Genomic DNA, 17,839 nt, shown 5'->3' on the forward strand with positions numbered 1-17,839 from the left:
CATCTTCAAATGCCTGCCAGACTGGATGCAGTGGTTTGGAGCTTCCCACATTGCCGTATCAGCCGCTGCAAGGAGCTACTTTCATACAGAGAGCAAGAGCATTGATTTCCCACAGATTTGGAGCCATAATTCATTGAACCAGGAGCCATCATCTCCCAGATCAGGAACCATAATCTTCCAGGCCAGGAAACAAATCTTCCAGACCAGGAACCATCATCTCCCAGACCAGGAGCCATCACCTCCTTGACCAGGAACCATCATCTCCCGGACCAGGAAACTTCATCTCCCAGATCAGGAACCACAATCTTCCAGACCAGGAACCATCATCTCCTTCATCAGGAGCCATCATCTCCCAGACCAGAAGCCATCATCTCCCAGACCAGGAGCCATCACCTTCCAGAGCATGAGGAGGCCTTCTGTTTGGTATCTAATGCTTGACAGAAAAGAAATGCGTATCAGGCATGGATGGTAAGGATGAATGAGAAGGGCTTTGCCTTAATTTTTTGCATTCACCAATGCAGGTTTTTAAACTCTGGAGGGACAGACTGCTGCCATGGCAGGGACTGTGCAGTCCTGTGTCAAAGAGGAGGGCATCAAACTCTTAGAGGATGCAGCATCACATTATCCCCCACATCCTCCACCAGCACAGATACATTGCCCTTGGTGTGTATATGTTCGCGACCTGATCGGGGTCACAATCTGGTGAGCACTTCACATACGTGCAGCAGCAACTGATGGATGTTTGTGACAGCCATGGCCCTGACAGTTGGAGGCCAGGCCCATACTGCCCTCAGGTTGGTAGCAGGCCTTTGGTAACAACCAGATGGAACCTGCTTGAGTTGCAGTGGCAATCAAGGGAACATCTGGCAGAGTTGTCAGAGGTCATGCACAGCCATGTACGGATGATAGAGGAGTCCATCCAGGCCATGAGTTGCACAGTCTCGAGTGTGTGAGCGCATAGTTACTCTGGGACTGTTCAGGCATTTTCAGTAGACCGATTATCTGCTCAATTGTGGCCCGGGTCAACCCGTGACAGGCATTGTAATGTTCTTCGACTGCAATGTGAGGATTCCTCACCAGCATCAGCAGCCACATCTTGAGGGGGTATCCCTTATCCCCAAACATCTACTGTTTGTACTGTGGCACCTGGGAGTGTAGAACCACATGGACATCATGTGTGTTCCCTGGGAAACAGGTGCACACATGCAGGATGCACTTTCAGTGTTTCTAAATCAGTTGCTTGTTGATTGAGTAGAACCCTTTCCTGTTTATAAAGGCTGCAGGCTGGTCCTACGGAGCTTTGTTTTCCATATGAGAGCAATCAATTGCAACCTACACCTGTGGGAAGCCTGTAATGGCCACGAAGCCAACAGACCTCTCTGCCTGGTGATCAGGGTCAGTGTGGTAGTACATGAACTCTCTAGCCCTCTTAAACAAGACATTGGTGATCTCCTTATTGCAGCGATGAACAGTTGTTTTGGGTATGCTGCACACGTTCCTGGTGGATCCCTGGAAGGAGCCAGCTGCATGAGATTGCATTGCAATGACTTTCGACCCGACCGGCAATGGGTGTCCACCCAGTCCTATGGGTCTCAGGTCATCTTGTAGCATCATATAGAGGTCGATGAGGGCCTCCCTTGACAACCACAGTCTTCTATGGCACTGGTGTTCTGACTTCTGGAGGTAGTTCATGCGACTCTGGAGCACTCTTGTACATGGCATGACCTGTCTTCAGACTTATTCCTGTTGTCGTTCCCCACGGCATACTTCTGCAGCTTGTCCAGCTGCAGGCCGCATCTCTTGCTCCTGCTGTGCTGGCATTGGTGCTTCTAGTACCTGGCCCAAACTCCCTCTACACTGCTTCCCCTCTGCTCAGGGGCCCAGGAGGACTGGATGGGATGAGTTCCTTATCTCATTCACTCCTCTTTCACTGGCTGTTACCTTGGACGGAATGTCCTATATTGGGTCCCAGGCCTTGCTGGTACATCTGGCACCTGAGGCACTGCCCCTCTAAGCTGTCCCTCAGCTTGGTGAGTTCGCTGGCCTCCTATCGGCAAAATGTTTCCATTCCAATGGAAGGTAGCTCCACAATGGCTGACCTTCCCCTCAGAACCTGTGGCCTTGCCTAGAAACCTTTGAATGGTCGTGGAACTGACTACCTGTGATGCCAATGCACCACACATTTAAGTCCCAAGGTAACATTTAAATCCATTTAGAGGCATGCAAATGGGACCCAAGAACATCTTTAACAAAGCTCAATTGCCTTCTTGCCACCAGCATAATGTGGCCCAGAGTTCCCGGTGTCAGGCCAGCGAAAAGGCACTCCTGCTCGATTCTATGGATTCCCCCCCTCTGCCCCCTTGCTCCATCAGGCTTCATTAAATTCCAGCCATTGAACTCCATCTGCCAGAATTTTTCCCACTCGCTTGATGTATCAATGTCCATTTGCAACTTTCTGATCTCATCTACACTATTTACTGTGCCATCTAACTTAATCCCATCAGCAAACTTGGCTTTCAATTCATTCATCAAAATCACTGATAAAAATTTTGAAAAGCTAAATCCCCAGTACAGATCCCTGAGACCAGTTGCACAGTTGCTTTCTTCCAATTGGTGTACATACCTTCCAAGTCTATTCTCCAGCTCTTAGCTTGTAACTGATAACTTTTACTATGATTTGACAACTTTACGGTCACTTTTACTTTACTTTCTAAAGGCATTATGAGCACTGATAAAACTTCTCAGTTGATGTACGACTGCCGTAAGATGTTTGCTTTGTTAACTTCCCAGCAATTTTAAACAGCCAAATGCTTCATATTGATCTTCAAGAGTGAATAGTAATCTTCCAGATATATTTGTCTTTGATTGTAACAAATTCATCATACATTACTAAGTATATACAATGACATTGAGCTCACCAGCATCCATGGTTTAATATTCTAGAATTAGTTAAACTGCAAACACATTTGCTTAATCTATTGATTGTTATCCTTTGCAAAATGTTTATCCATTGCCCTTCAATGTTTTTATTTTAATTTCCTCAAAAGAATCTTGAAGCAGGAAATTGTTTACTTACTAATTTCTTTAATAATTGGATATGTGGAATGCAGTTTTTTGGTTGGAAAATGTTCCAAATTATAATAGCTGTTGATCTAATGTAATTATGAGCTATAGTTGTTTATTGCATTATATACATATATCTTCAAAGATGTGTATGTTATATCAGGGCTGAGTTTTGTTAAAAGGGGTAGTTTACAGACCACAACCTGTGTTGACCAGTGGAGAAGCTTGGTCACCTTGAAAGTGCAGCATGTTTCACAGAGTAAGAAAAAAATCTTCTATTTTAACCTTGATATATTTAGAATAAAAGCAATAATAATTTCTTGAATTGAGGAAAATAATGAAAGCACTTCACATCGACTCCCAATCCTTCCTGCATCACCTCACGTTCACTTTCTCAGTTCCAAGTCCCTGCATGTCCAGAGAAAGTTCACTAGGTTGATCCCAGGTATGGAGGGATTTTCTTATGAGGAGAGATTGAGTAGGTTGGGCCTGTACTCATTGGAGTTAGAAGAACGAGAGGTGACCTTATTGAAATATATAAAATTCTTAGGAGGCTTGACAGGATAGATGCTGAGAGGTTCTTTCCCCTTGTGGGAAAGTCTAGGGCCAGAGAGCATAATCTCAGAGTAAGGGGTCGCCCATTTAAGACAGAGATGATGAGGAATTTCTTCTCTCATAGGGTAGTGAATCTGTGGAATTCTTTACCGCAGAGGGCCGTTAAGTATTTTCAAGGCTTAGAGACAAATTTTTAACCAGTAAGGGAATCAAGGGTTATGGGGAAAAGGCAGGAAAGTGGAGTTGAAGATTATCAGATCAGCCATGACCTCATTGAATGGCGGAGCAGACACGATTTTTTTTTGGCCGGCTTCTGCTCCTACGTCTTATAGTCTTATGCATGGCCTTGTCCACATCTAACTTTGAGACCTCGTCCTTTCTTACATCCTACCTTTTACCCTTTGCTCTCCCAATAAAGATCTATTCCACCCTCTAATCCATCATCACTGACATAGGCTTCTGTTGTCATGACAAAACACTAAAATTGCTCAAACTTGCTGCAGCTTCTCTTCCCTTGAAACGCTTGCTCAGTGCCTATTTCCATGAAGTCTCCTCATTGGTTTCCCAGCCAAAATTTACCTCCCAACTAACATCACTAGAACAGATTATACAGCCATTTATCTCATTATGGTTTTTGACCTAACACGGTTCCCTAGATTACATGGCTGTGAAGTTTCTTTGTGGCGGGGGGGGGGGGGGGGGGGTGGATGTTGTGAGGTTGTAAAAGACGATATATAAACGCAAGTTAGTTCTTTCTAACTCGCCTGACTTTCACTCGGTGTCTATTTTTGTTTCTCTCAACGCTTTGAAACATTTTACTATCTTAGTAACAAATGCTGTATCTCAGCCACTCTGTAGAAATAAAAGCTATATTCAGTGCTGTCCACTCACACTGCACTAAAAATTAAACTGGTGCCAAATCAATCGGGGCATTACTACCTCTCTAAGTGAATCCTCGCAATTTTCAAAAACCCTATTTCAAGGTCAAGGTTCTAGGCCTGTTGCTTCAAACTGAGCCATTTCTCCAAATTCCGGGTCAATGCATCTGAAGTAAATGCCTTGCATAGAAATTACAATACGCAAACAGGCGAGTGTTTGAGGCTCAACCTCCAACAGTTCATATGACACAGTACTCCACAATAATCTTACTAAAGATTTACATCCATTCTCAACTTTTCTAAGCACTACCTCTTATAACCCCGTATTTTATTAGCTTTTGTAATTGCCTTACCCACTTGATGAGCTGCTTTTCAATCAGAACCTGTAAAACCCTTGCTCTTCCACATCACTCAGCTTTCCCTCACTCAAAGTATAATTAGTACTTTTAAAATCAAATTGTGCCACCTCACTTTAGTATCATGAGCAAATTTGGACATTTCTATGTCCCATGCCCGATACCCAATCATTGATGTGGACAGTGAACAGAAATGCCCCAGAACAGAACCATGCCAGACACCGCTACCCACTCTAAGAAACTACCTTTAAAGTTTCCTCGCTTCGAATTCAGCTTGCTACCTTAGCACAACTCCACATCTCTCCCCCATACCCTCCTCTGTCTTGTCATAGGCTTTCCGACGGTCAATCTACACCATGTCCACTACACTTCCCTCCTATCCACTTTATCTGTCACCCCCCGGCCCCGCAAAGAGAAACTCGGCCATTAGAATCGGGAAACAATATTTAGGGTTTTTAGTTTCCCCATGGGAGAGCAGGTGAAGAACAGTGATCAAAAATACAGCACGATAGCAAGAACTCTTGCAGCCAAAGAGCAAATCGTATTAAAGAAAAACATCCCTTCTACACAAACAGCGAACGAATTGGGACGGGACGGAACGGAAGAAAGCGCCTGCTGACTTTCCCTACCGGGCTGTCGGGGAGCACGAAGTGCTGCGAAGCCCTGACGGACAACCTAAAGTGCTGGCACTTTTTCGCCTCTGATTGGCTGTTCGGTGGGCGGGCTGTTCTCCGGAGCAAGGCCGTGTGGCTGTCAATCAGCTTACGTCACAATGCTCGGGGTGCCGGGTTAGGTTGAGCGGGAGGGAGAGGTTTGTGGTTGTTCTGCTGCGGGCTCTCCTCCTCCTCCCAGCGCAGTGAGTGTTCGCCCAGAGGCAGAGTCAGGGCGGCCGCAATGCCTTGGAAAACTCGCTCTTTCCTGGCAGTAGTATGGCTCTTCACGGTCGCCTTCCCATCGCGGAGCACTGCTTGCCCGAGCCGGTGCCTTTGTTTCCGCACCACGGTGAGGTGCATGCATCTCATGCTGGAGCATATACCTGCTGTCTCTCCGCAAACGACAATCCTGTGAGTATGTACACACTGGCTGCAGGGAGGGCAGCCTGAGCACTGACTTTGCTTTAAGGGATCAGATGTAGCAGTAAGCCCATACTTTAAGCCACTCCTTGATGTTTGCTATTGAGAGTGCGACATAATGTGTGAAGACACTTGCATCTTTTTTCTGCACCTGTGAGTTGCCTTTCCAATTTCACAGAGCATTCTGTAACAATTTGGGAGGCTTCTGTCTTTCCCTCATAATTCTGTGCTTAAACCGTTTAATACATTTCATTTTGGGTGGGAGACGTGTTTTACAAAACTGCTCCGCCGACACTGCTTGATAATTGTTGAAGACATGGTGATAAAGAGGATGTGCTTAACGGAGCCAAAGGTATTGTCGAATGGAAAGTTTAGACACAGCACATCTGGTTTTAAGGATAACTGGGAGGCTACTCGGGTTGTTATCGCATAATCTAAAGCCACATTTTAAACGGAGAGGCAGAAAAAAAGTATTTTAAAATGTTTAGGTTTCGTTGTAAATGTCGGGCTTCATTAAAGGTCGCCTGCAGAAGCTCCCCTGGAGTTAGGCGCTTATCTCCATTGACTCCTATTCGACCCGTTGACCAAGTGAACCTGCTTTCTGTTTGGTGTAAAATATGTTCTGTGCATGATCTGGAAACTATGGGTAACTGGATTGAGATCAGTCCAAAAATACAAGTGGCAGCTTTTCTTAAAGAAACGGTTACTTGGGAGAGAAAAGTTTCAATCGTAGCCACTTTTGATTAAACGCTGGTTATATGTTATGTAGAATGTAGTTAAGGATCAGCGGAATATTTTTTCAATTCTCACTGAGTCCTGGTTTACTTTTGAGCGGGTGGGTGGGGGAATCGGAAGACGTAATGGAAACGTTATTGGATCAGGAAGTATTTCTTGCATCGAAATGCTGAGACACACCACCAGGATTATTAGACTTTATTCTCCTTGTGGAATGCAAATACTCGTAGCGAATCTGCAACGGATCGGGGTAAAGGGCAGCGCTCCTGTTAGCCCTGTAGCTTAAACACAGGCTGCCTGTGAAGGAAATGAATTGTGAAGCCTAGTGCAGAGCAATCCATGCCATAAATCTGATGTCAACAATTTTGTCTTTTTTGATGGGGCGGGAGGGTAGTGTTTCCCTCGGTTGTTGCTCATTACCCCTGCCCTCTTAGGGACTAGAATCTGTTTCACTAAATATGCATTCATTAAATCGATGCTCTTATTCTGGCGAGGGCAAAAGGTTAATGTGCGTGTAACTGAGTTTGACTGAGGTAGTTTGTGGGTCATGTTAATTTTTTTTTACTGATTAGAAAGGAGGAGGAAAATTGGGATGGTGTTTTTTTAAAAAAAACAAATCTGCCAATCATCAACCAAAACTTCTCCATGTTCATTTCATGTTTGGTTACTTGCTTAGGTTGAGCTAACCATATTCTTTGTGCTCTTATTGTAAGCTATTAGTTTTTGTTTCAGCCTTTTATCCAATAATACCTGAGGACCAGGCTTATCTGACGATTCACATCTATTCAATTTAACTAACTAACTCTCAAGGATGGGGCTGCCTTAAACTTTGTTGGATCAAGATATGGTAGAGATGTGCTCACTGTAACTATTTTTAGATTTGTTTAAGGTACAAACAAAAATTACATATGGGAAAAGACCAACTGATCCATTTAGCTTTCCCCACAATCACGATGACTGGAGAATCATGACTCGACACTTCCTACCGTCAGTAGTCATGTAATTTCCTGGGAGAGACATGGGTCAGGATTTTTAGGATAGTAGGGTCTCTCTTCCTGCCATCTGAAGAGTTGGCATGAAATGCACCCCTGCCAATACTGCCAGTCCCACAGAAATTTCACGCTCCAACGAGTGCTGATTGGCTGGAGATGGGACTTTCGCGCGTCACTTTTCTGGCTTCTCATATACCCTGGAACTCCTCTCACCAGCTTGAAAGTTGAGGTTGGGCGGCCCTTAAGTAGTCAATAATTGGCCACTTTAAGGTTTTCAATTGGGGTGCGGCCAAGGCTTCACCACCCCACGTAAAATTGCAGAGAGGCGGGATGGGCGGGAACCCAGCAGGAAGCCCATCTGAGGAATTTTGCACTTGTAGGCTGCCTGCCTACATACCTGCCAGCAGGGATGCCCATGAAATCAGAAACAGAAACCCAGGGCCAAAAAATCAAGGAGAGGGAGGGGCAGTGTGGTGAAGGGGGAAACTTCGAAAATTCCTCTCAGACCCTCTCAGGTGGACAAAAGCAGCCAGGAGAACACATTGACCATGCTTACATCAACTGTTAAATCACTTGGCCTTTTATTGGAAGCACCAGTCTGCCCCATCCAAGAGCACTGCAGCTCTCTTTTGAAGCTCTGTAGAGACATAATGTAAAAGCTGACAATGTATTCCAAAGGTTCACCACTCACTGGGAAAAGAAGAAACATGTATCTAAATGGCATAAGAACTGGCCAAGTTAGTTTGGGCACAGAGTTGGATGGGGAGAGAGGGTTGGGGGTGGTTGTAAGAAGCGGGGGAGGTGACTCATAGTGTAATTGTAGAGGTAGATTTTTGAAGGTCAAGGAAGATGTAGCGGCTAATCATTGAACTTTGTGAGCTTTGCAACAGTGTATAGATGCTGAACAAATTATGTTATGGATTTTATTTTGATTAAATCTACTGTTTAATGGCAATTTTGTATTTTACAACCAACAAGATGAAAAAGATACTGTTTCAGAAGTTGAACTAGTTTCTGGATATATATGTACACAAAATGTTTCTCAGTCTGCCTCTGTCGCAGTGATGTTGGAATGAAGTAATACATCCTTCGACTGGGCATGAATGATGAGAGTATTTGGAATAATGATGGTCACAGGAGCTTTTCTTTTTCACAGTAAGGCTCTGACCACCATCTCAGAAGTTTGGTACAGTGTTAATTTTATACAGAAATAAGTGTCATTTTTACTTTACTATCCAGGTTTCTTTTTAGGCATGCAAAGAAGTGTTCCCAAAGAGTGATGGATATTTTTGTTGTGATGATGTATCCCTGATATCCTTTGCTTTGCCAGTAATGCTGCACTAAATTACAATCTCCTTTTCATTACAGAATATCCATTTGTAGGAGTTAGTTTTTATAGTGGATTTTTTAAAACACATGTTGGGTGAAAGCTACTAATTTTCATGTTTTGAGATTGTTGCCACAAAATATTTTTGTAAGTGTTATTAAGTGTATTGATGTGAAACCTTTGTGGCATAGAACCGCACATTTAATATGTGAGATTTGTAGTTTTACAAGGTTATAAAATGTGATATGCTGTTGCATGTTTTTGATGTGGGGTAATTTGGAGCAGTGCCAGGGTGGATTTAAATAGTATTTACAGCCAAACATGGAAAATAAAATCAGATATGTGCTGGAGCTGCTTTTACTGCCAGGATAGTAGAAATGCCTTGAATCCTGCTTATTTTTTTAAAAGATCTTTCCAGCAAAAGCTGCAGATGACTTAATTTGGTACTCGGAAATTCACATCATTACTGGCACACTGTCAATCAAAAATTTTAGTGTGATTAACATATGCATGTAGTCTATTCTGTTGGTTATCAGCTTACTGAAAAGTTGTTGACACTTCGATACACTTTCAGTGAGTTGTATTTGGCTTCAATTTTGTATAATATACTGTGAAACCAGCAATTATATAGTGCATTTTATACTCATTAAAATCATTTTGTTCTCTTTTTGTTTCATACTGTCAAAGTGGATTTTGTAGGATGTCAATTTATCTAAAATGAGTCACAGACAGCACCAAAACTAAAGTTATTATAATGGGCCAGATCTTCTTGGAAACATGATGGTGCCTTGATGACGCATGCTGTTATTACCAGGCAATTTGGCCACCAAGTTCAGGGAAAGAAAAAGTTGACACGAGTTTGCAAATTTCCTGAACTTGGTGGTTGCTGTTATGACATTCTGTTGTTTACTTCACACAAACGCCACCTTGCTCTTGGTTTCCCTGCTTTTTTACGAACTTGCTGAATTTGCACATTAATTCCCCATTAAACTCGGTGCGGAAAGTTAGTGCTCATAATTAGCAGCTTAAGTACCCTTTCAGTGATGTGATTTGTTAATGCAATGCTAATCGATTCCTTCATCCAGAAAGGGAATAATTTAAATTTTTGACTCTCATTCCTGCATGCAGTAAATTGTTCTTAAAATTTGGAATTTTAAAAATCTAAAAGCAATTAGGATAGGGTTGGGAGAATATAGACTTAGAACCATGTACATAGTTTGGGAGCTTTCATTTTTTTTCTGTTTAGAGGACTTCCTAGTGAGTCTTAATGTGCTCCTAGGGAGCCCTGTGTTAAAAGATGCAATTCGCAACCCAAGTAAGAACAGTATCATCATTGCAGAAGATGTTTTTAAGCATATATAGTAACATAAATGAAGTACTAGCATTACAGCAAAAATTGAAATCTGATGATGCCAGACAGTAATTTGATGACCATGCAGACCCTTATTCTTTGAACTTGGAAACTTTGTTTAATCTCAAGAGTTATTAATGTGTTTGTTTACTGGTACTACTGCAGAAAAGAAAGAAGAAAATTGCATTTATATAGCACATTTCACAACTTCAAGATATCCTAAAGGACTTCAGTCATTTAAGTAATTTTGAAATAGTAGGGAAATGGAACGGCCAATTTGCACATAACAAGTTCCCACAAACGACAATGAGAAAAAAAAGGACCAAATTATCTGTTTTAACTGAGGGGTAAATGTTGACCAGGACCCTGGGAGAAATAGTCTTTTATTGAAAAAGTGCTGAGAGAATTTTTAATATCCATTGAAGAGGGCAGTTAGGGCCTCAGTTAAATGTTTCATCTGAAGTACAACTTCAAAAGTGTAGCGCACTCTCAGTACTGCACAAGAATGTCTGCCCATATAAATTAAATGCTCAAGCCTCTGGAATGGGACTCAAACCCACAACCTTCTGCTTCCAGGGTAGGGGTGCTGCGACTGGTCAAGGTTAGCATGTAGCTAAATGCAAAAAGACAAATGAAAGAAATTCTAGGCCTATTTCAAAGTGAGGAGGATGTAGTGAACTTTTGATTTCTATTATATGACCATTTCACAGGGTAATAAAAACACATTCAAATGTCTCAACTACCTAGGATTGAGTAGTATATATGACACAGGAACAGACCATTTGGTCCACCAGTCCATGCTTGTGTTTGTGCTCCACTTGAGCCGTCTCCCATATTTCCTCATTTAAATTTATCATTATAACCCTCTATTCCCTTCTCCCTCATATGCTTGTGTAGCTTCTCTTTAAATGCACCAATATTATTTGCTTCAACCACTCCGTGGTAGTGAGTCCCACACATTCACCACTCTTTCGGTAAAGAAAATTCTTCTGAATTCCCTATTGGATTTCTTGGTAACTATCCTATAATTATGGCCTCTAGGTATGCTCTTCCCCACGAGAGGAAACATTTTCTCTGTATGGACTCTGCCAAAACCTTTCGTAATTTTAAGGCCCTCTATTAGGTTACCCCTCAGCTGCCTTGTTTCAAGAGAGAAGACCTGTCAATCTGTCAGTCCTTTCCTGACATATATGCCCATGCATTTCTGGAATTATCCTCAAATCATCCCTGCACCCTCTCCAGTGTCTCCATATCCTTTTACAATATGGTGACCAGAGCTGCTTGCAGTGCAGTCTAACCAAAGTCTGATACAATTTTAGCATAACTTCCCTAATTTTTTAATTCTCTCCCTCTAGAGATAAAGCCTGGTTCTTGGTTTGCTTGTTGCTATGGCCTTCCTAACCTTTGGCACAATTTTTAGTTGTTGGTGTATTTGTACTCCGATCCCTTTGTTCCTCTTTGTCACTTTGTCTTGCACCTTCCAAGTAATACATGACCACCTATTCTTTTCAGATAAATGTGAGGTAATACATTTTGTTATGTTGAGCTTCATTTGCTAGTTATTTGACCATTCTGCAAGTTTATTAATACCTTGCAGTAATTTGTTACAGTCCTTCTCAATGTTGAATACCCTCTGCCTCCCACCCCACAATTGGTGTCATCTGCGAATTTAGAAACGGTGTTTTTCCTTTTGAAGTCAAATAGTTAATGTAAATTGTGAATAGTAGTGGTTCCAGTACTGATTCCTGTGTAACACCATTCCCCACCTTCTGCCACTGAATAATTACTGTTTGCTCCCACTCTCTGCCTTCTGTCTTGAAGCCAGCTAGCAATTGATTCTGCCATTTGTCCCCTGACTCCTTATTCATTAGTCTATTATGGGGCCTTTTGAAAATCCAGCTAAATAACATCTACTGAATAATCATTGCCTACACACTGTTGCCACCTCAAAAAATTCAATAAGGTTGGCCAAGTAAGATAGGTTCTCTTCAGAAACCCATGCTGAGTGTTCATTGTCATTTTTTTTTTGATTCTAGATATTTTATTCTCTTCTTTGGTAGGGATTCCATTATTTTTCCTACCACCAATGTTAATTAAAATTAGACTAAATAGTTTTGTCTTTAAATACTGCGCCATAAAGAATGAAAACATTGTTTCTAATTGAATGCTACTCTGGAAAGGCTATTGAGTGCTGCAGGCTGTAGTTAGAATTGCTTATCAGCCTGATGACTGAAAAAGGCAACTTTACTGGTTCTGGGGTTGGAATCATGCTGAGAGTTGTTGACAAAGACCTCATTTGCATCCCAAATCTTAGGTTTGCTTAAATAATTTGTAAATCAGAAACCTGATGGAAATTTGTGAGTACTATTAATTTCATGTTAGTTATGGCCCAGGGTAGTTTAGAGGCAATGTAAAGTTTGTTTAGTAGTGAAATACTTTAATTTAATCCAATTTCTGAAGGGTGATTGGCTCACATGATTTAAATCTTGATCTCTTTTCTGCCACCTATTGTTGCTTCAGAAATGCCATGCAGCTGAAATAATTTCAATGGATGGTTTCTGCAGTTTGCTGAACTAAATGCTGAAAACTTGAGAGGGCTTGATAGAAACTGGTGTGTCCAGGTGAACATGAGTGCCTGAGGCAGGCTTTGATATGATAGATTAAGAAGCTGAGTACAAACAAAAGCAGAAAGACCCAACCTCAGCAAACAGTAGGAAATAGCTCTTCTGTGGAATTTGCTACAGTTAGGATTTCCATTCTTTGTGCTGTTGTTGGAATGCAAAGCCAGAAATCCCTAAAGCATTATAAATTCCTGCAGACGCCTGTAGTGTTTTTCAGTGATAATGGATGCAAAAGTAGGTGTTTTTTTTCTTTCCCAAGTAATGCTGAAAGATGGGATTATTTCCCCCGCCTCATTAGAAACACAAACTGGTTTTTGATAACTAAGATATTGAAATAAAATTGATTGTACTGCTGCTTCCAAAGTTTCATTTTCATAGTACAAACGACTGGTCAACAGCAACTTTGCCCACTTGCTATCATGAAGTATTGATTAATAGCTTGTCTAGGAAATGAAGTAGCTGCTACCAAAGTAGCCCCTTTGTAAAAGCTATTGCTAATGGGGAGTGCATTCCTGAGTTTGAAGATGCATTGAGACCCCTACTATTCTATGTGATGTTTTCAACTGTTCCTGTTTATTACTGTTTCTATCATCACTAGTTGTCAGGGTCTTCCAAAGTGTTTAACAAGCAAAAATTGAGTAGATGATTAGCTGTACAGACCAGTCATCATCAGCAAATTCTCGCCTTGAGTTTGATTCTTCCTTTTGGATGGCTAGGTTTAAGTGACATGTCAATGTTGGCTGTGCGTACGCAGATGGCTTATGATCCCTATCTTAACCTTGCAGGCTGCCCCCAAGTGAGGACATAAGTTGTTGGCTGCAAGAGGTGGTGGCAGATTGTTGGCTCTGCCCCTCTCGCCATTCTATCTCAGTTGCTGCTGTTGTTGATTGGAAGGTTTTCACACCAATTTTGATGATGGATCGCCATTTTGGTAATGATTGGGCATCTGCTTCCCATATGTTGATGACAAAGCAGAAATTCATGGAGGCTCTGAGATTGTCTTTGAAAGTTTTCCTTTGATTCCCATGTGAATGAGGTCTGTGATGTAGCTCTGAATAGATCCCTTGTTTGGGCAGTCTTGAGTTAGGCATTCTGACAACATGTACCGTCCATCTCAGCTGATATGAGATTATCATGCCCTCTATTTGCATATCTGTGTCCAGAAGGAAACTTGTGTTTGTTCTTTCACCCCCCTGCTTGATTTGCAAGGTCCTTCCAAGACAGCATTGATGATGTTGTTGAGGGACTTGATATAGTGTCTTCGTTATCCAAGCTTCAGAAGGGTGGGGAGAACTACTGCCCGATTGACTTGGGTTTAATGTCAATCTGATGTCATAATTCTGAAACTTGAGTATATAAGTTACCAAAGGTTGAGTTAGCATGTTGGATTTGGTGGTATACTTCTTAATCATTATCAGCTTTATGCGATAAATAACTTTTATGATGTGGGCAGTGAGGGGCATTTTCCAATACTTCACCATGAACCTCAATTGAAGATGTTGAATTTGACACATTTAGTGTAGTTGGCAGAGGACTTTAGTCTTTCTGGTGTTCATAGCAAGTCCCATACTCTCGTAGACTTTGAATACGTCAACTATCGTAGCTCTTCGTCAGAATGACTAGTTGCATTATGGGAATGGTTACTGTCCAGCTGAAGATTATAATAAGTTACTAACATGCCTGAGGGGGTGCCTGTCAGTAGTAAGTTGCAGTTTGCTGCCAGAAAGATTGAGATATTGTCTGCCTGCTCGCACAGGGGAGCAATGTTCTGCTAAAGAGTACATGAGCAAGGCCAACAGTGCAAAGAGTGCATGCACTGGATCCTCGGCTTGTGCCTGCTATTTTCTAGAAAATATTTACTCTTGCCTCATTCTTTTCTATGACTCTTTTAGGTGTTTGTGGAATGAGAGTCCAGGGTGACTCCAAGGCACTTGTGATATGGTTTGTTCTTGACTGGTTTGCTGCAAAAAGAGACCTGGAGTTCGTTGTTACCCAGTCGGTTGCTAAGGTGGAAAGCAGTGACTGTGATCTTAGTTGGGGTTGGGTGGAGACACCAGTAGTTGAAATATTGCTCCATCACTTCTAAGTTCTGGGGCAAGGTGCTGCTGAGATCCTCGAAGTTGGTTGCCTGCGTAGCAAAGGCCAGATCATCTGCTTAGGCAAAACTCCTGGAGGCAATTCATTCACACAGATGTTGAAGAGGATTGGAGCTAAAGCAGAGCCTTGGAGAAGTGCATTATTCAGAGTTCTTCTGGAGTCTGTTTGGTCTCTTGAGTGAAACCATGTATCTTGGATTGCTAAGCATTGATGAAAGGACACACTGGCCTAGCACTGGAAAGGTCTGGCAGCTTTCAACTGAAGACCATGCCATGCAAAGTATGGCAATGCAACCTACTTGTGTCACAACCTGACTGACTTTTCCACCCTTGGGGAAATGAGTGCCAATAAAGTCTTCATTGTCACTGTGAAAGTTGGGGACAAACCACCTACGTAAGGCTAGGTGGCCCCTTTCAGTATTCTAGCAGAGGCGCAATATGTGAGCTGAATGCTGTGAAAGTTCATAGAATCAACGAATAGTTATGGCATAGAAGGAGGCCATTTGGCCCGCCATGTCTGCGCTGGCCCTCTGAAGGAGCAGTTCACGTAGTGCGACCCCCCTGCCTTTTGTCCTTAGCCCTGCAAAATTTTCCTTTTCAGATAATGATCCAATACTCTTCTGAGTTCTCAACTGAAAATCATATTCGCAAAAACAGCTGAACATTTGTTGCGGGAGGGGTGGTGGTGGTGGGGAATGAAACAGATGGGTAGATCTGCCAGTTTTTTAGTGTGGGATTATAGGAATTTTATATTCATCTTCCTTTCCCAAAAGCACTTCTTTTCTCATTCCATGACAATGGTGATTTCTACTGTAGGGGGGCAGCAGTTGTATCTGCGGTGGAAGGTTGAAAGCAGGGCTTCCAAGAGAGCTGCAGGCACCATTCTCTCTGCTGGCTGATCAGTCAATTCTGCTGGTGAGATTTCTGCTGCAATTTAAAAAAAAATTAACAGGTTACTTTTCAAGTAATTTGAATTTGGGAAATGGCCTGGATTTGGCTTACGAATTGGTAGTTGAAATGGAGGTAGATTAACCAGTTGCATACTCTTGAAGGATCATGCATGTTCCCTATTCCAAGCTCCATTGAATAGTTGCCTGGCAATTAAAAAAAAATGTTCATGGGGTGTGGGCATCCATATTGCCTATCCCTATTTGCCCTTGATAACTGACTTGGCTTGAAATGGCTTGCTAGGCCATTTTGGAGGGCATTTTTTTTAAGAGTCAACCACATTGCTGTGGGTCTGGAGTCATGTGTAGGCCAGACCAGGTAAGGATGGTAGGTTTCTTTCCCTAAAGGACACTAGTGAACCAGATGGGTTTTTGCGACAATTGACAATGGTTTCATGGTCATCATTAAACTTTTAATTCCAGATTTTATTTTTATTATTGAATTCAAATTCACCATCACCAGGGATTTGAACCTGGGACCCCAGAGCATTACACTGGGTATCTGGAGTAATAGTCTGGTGACAATACCGCTGTGCCACCACCTCCCCTGAAAACCCAGAAAGCTTGACATGACTGTTCTCCTTTTGCAAAAATTATTTGTGATGGTGGGTAGCAGTTAAAGTCCATTAAAATATTTGTTACAAGAAGCTATATCTGATTACACAGTGTAACTTACACATAGTGGGCTCCATTACCAGGAACACCACCTCTGACTATATGTAATTTGTGCAGGATACATTTCTTGATTAGGAAAGGGAGATCTAGAAAAGACCCTATCATTTGAGATAATTGCCTGTGTATGGGGGCTGTTGTTCCCTTTGGGTGTCCCTTTTTTAAAAAAAGTGTTGGTCTTCCACGTAGGCAATAGTAAGGGAAGTTATAATTTCAGGAGGCTTCCAAAAATATGATTTTGTTTCCTGTATCTTGATTTGACTTAACTAGAATGTTTAGATGGTGTCATTTTTAAGAGTGAGCAAAGCTGCTCTTGACATGAAAGATGGATTAGTCTCTGAGACTGAGTCTCATTTCCAGATCAGATCGATGGCTGAATGTCTCCTTGCTCTGTCTGTAACATCCTACGTAAAGTCAAGTTTGCAGCTTCAAAAATTGCAGTAGGCACAGATGCTATGGACCAAATGGCCTCGTTATTTGCTGCAGACCCTCATTATTCTATATGTAGTAGCAGTAGCATCCTGGAATAATTTAAGGACCTGTTGAATACAGCGATAGAAGAGGAAGAGAAACTGTAGGGCCTTTCTGAACAAATAAGATAAAATGGGCTAAATGACTTATCCATATCGATTTTTGACAAAAAAATAATCGAAGAGTGGCTGAGATGAGAACTTTTCTAAAAAAGTCACAGCAGTTATCCCTCTCTGCATTTATGCAATGCTATTAATGGATTCCACAGAGGTACGTTCAAATCCCAATTTCAGCTCATGGGGGATAAGTTCGATGGTGATATATGATAATGTAAGGTTTATGGAATATGTAATAACTGAGATGTACTCTAGCTTTCTGGAAGTTTTTTTAAACACTTACACTGCTGAAATTGAGAATAACATGTAATATTTAATGCTGTATATAGGTGTAAATCACTTTAATGTGAAGCAAAATTTAAAGGAAATTCAGTAAATAAATGCTTTTATTATATATGGATAGATAAGGGAGATGCTTTTGCATTTCAGCCTCTGGCACCCTGGTTTGGAATTGGCTTACATTCTAGCGCCAACACTAACCTACTCTGCTTATTTTCTAAATTGAGTTGGTTTTAAAAATAAACTGATTCCTGTGCTCAATGTGTGCACATTACTGTAAATGCAGTTGTAGATTAAACCAGCCTCT

General features: G+C 41.9%; 1 protein-coding gene across 2 annotated transcripts in view; it reads left to right on the forward strand.

Annotated features, from left to right (window-relative positions):
- The first annotated feature begins 5,632 nt into the window (after nt 1-5,632).
- Nucleotides 5,633-17,839, forward strand: part of LOC144680647 (peroxidasin homolog) — a 242,312-nt gene continuing 230,105 nt past the window's right edge. The window contains exon 1 of one of the 2 annotated variants that reach the window (XM_078541867.1): nt 5,633-5,916. In XM_078541867.1, the coding sequence (XP_078397993.1) occupies nt 5,747-5,916 (170 nt within the window). In that variant the 5' untranslated portion in view covers nt 5,633-5,746. The remainder of the gene's footprint in view (nt 5,917-17,839) is intronic. The other variant, XM_078541868.1, reaches the window with a different exon arrangement.

The sequence above is a fragment of the Cetorhinus maximus genome, chromosome 5 (assembly GCF_964194155.1).
Source record: "Cetorhinus maximus chromosome 5, sCetMax3.hap1.1, whole genome shotgun sequence".
Taxonomy (NCBI): domain Eukaryota; kingdom Metazoa; phylum Chordata; class Chondrichthyes; order Lamniformes; family Cetorhinidae; genus Cetorhinus; species Cetorhinus maximus.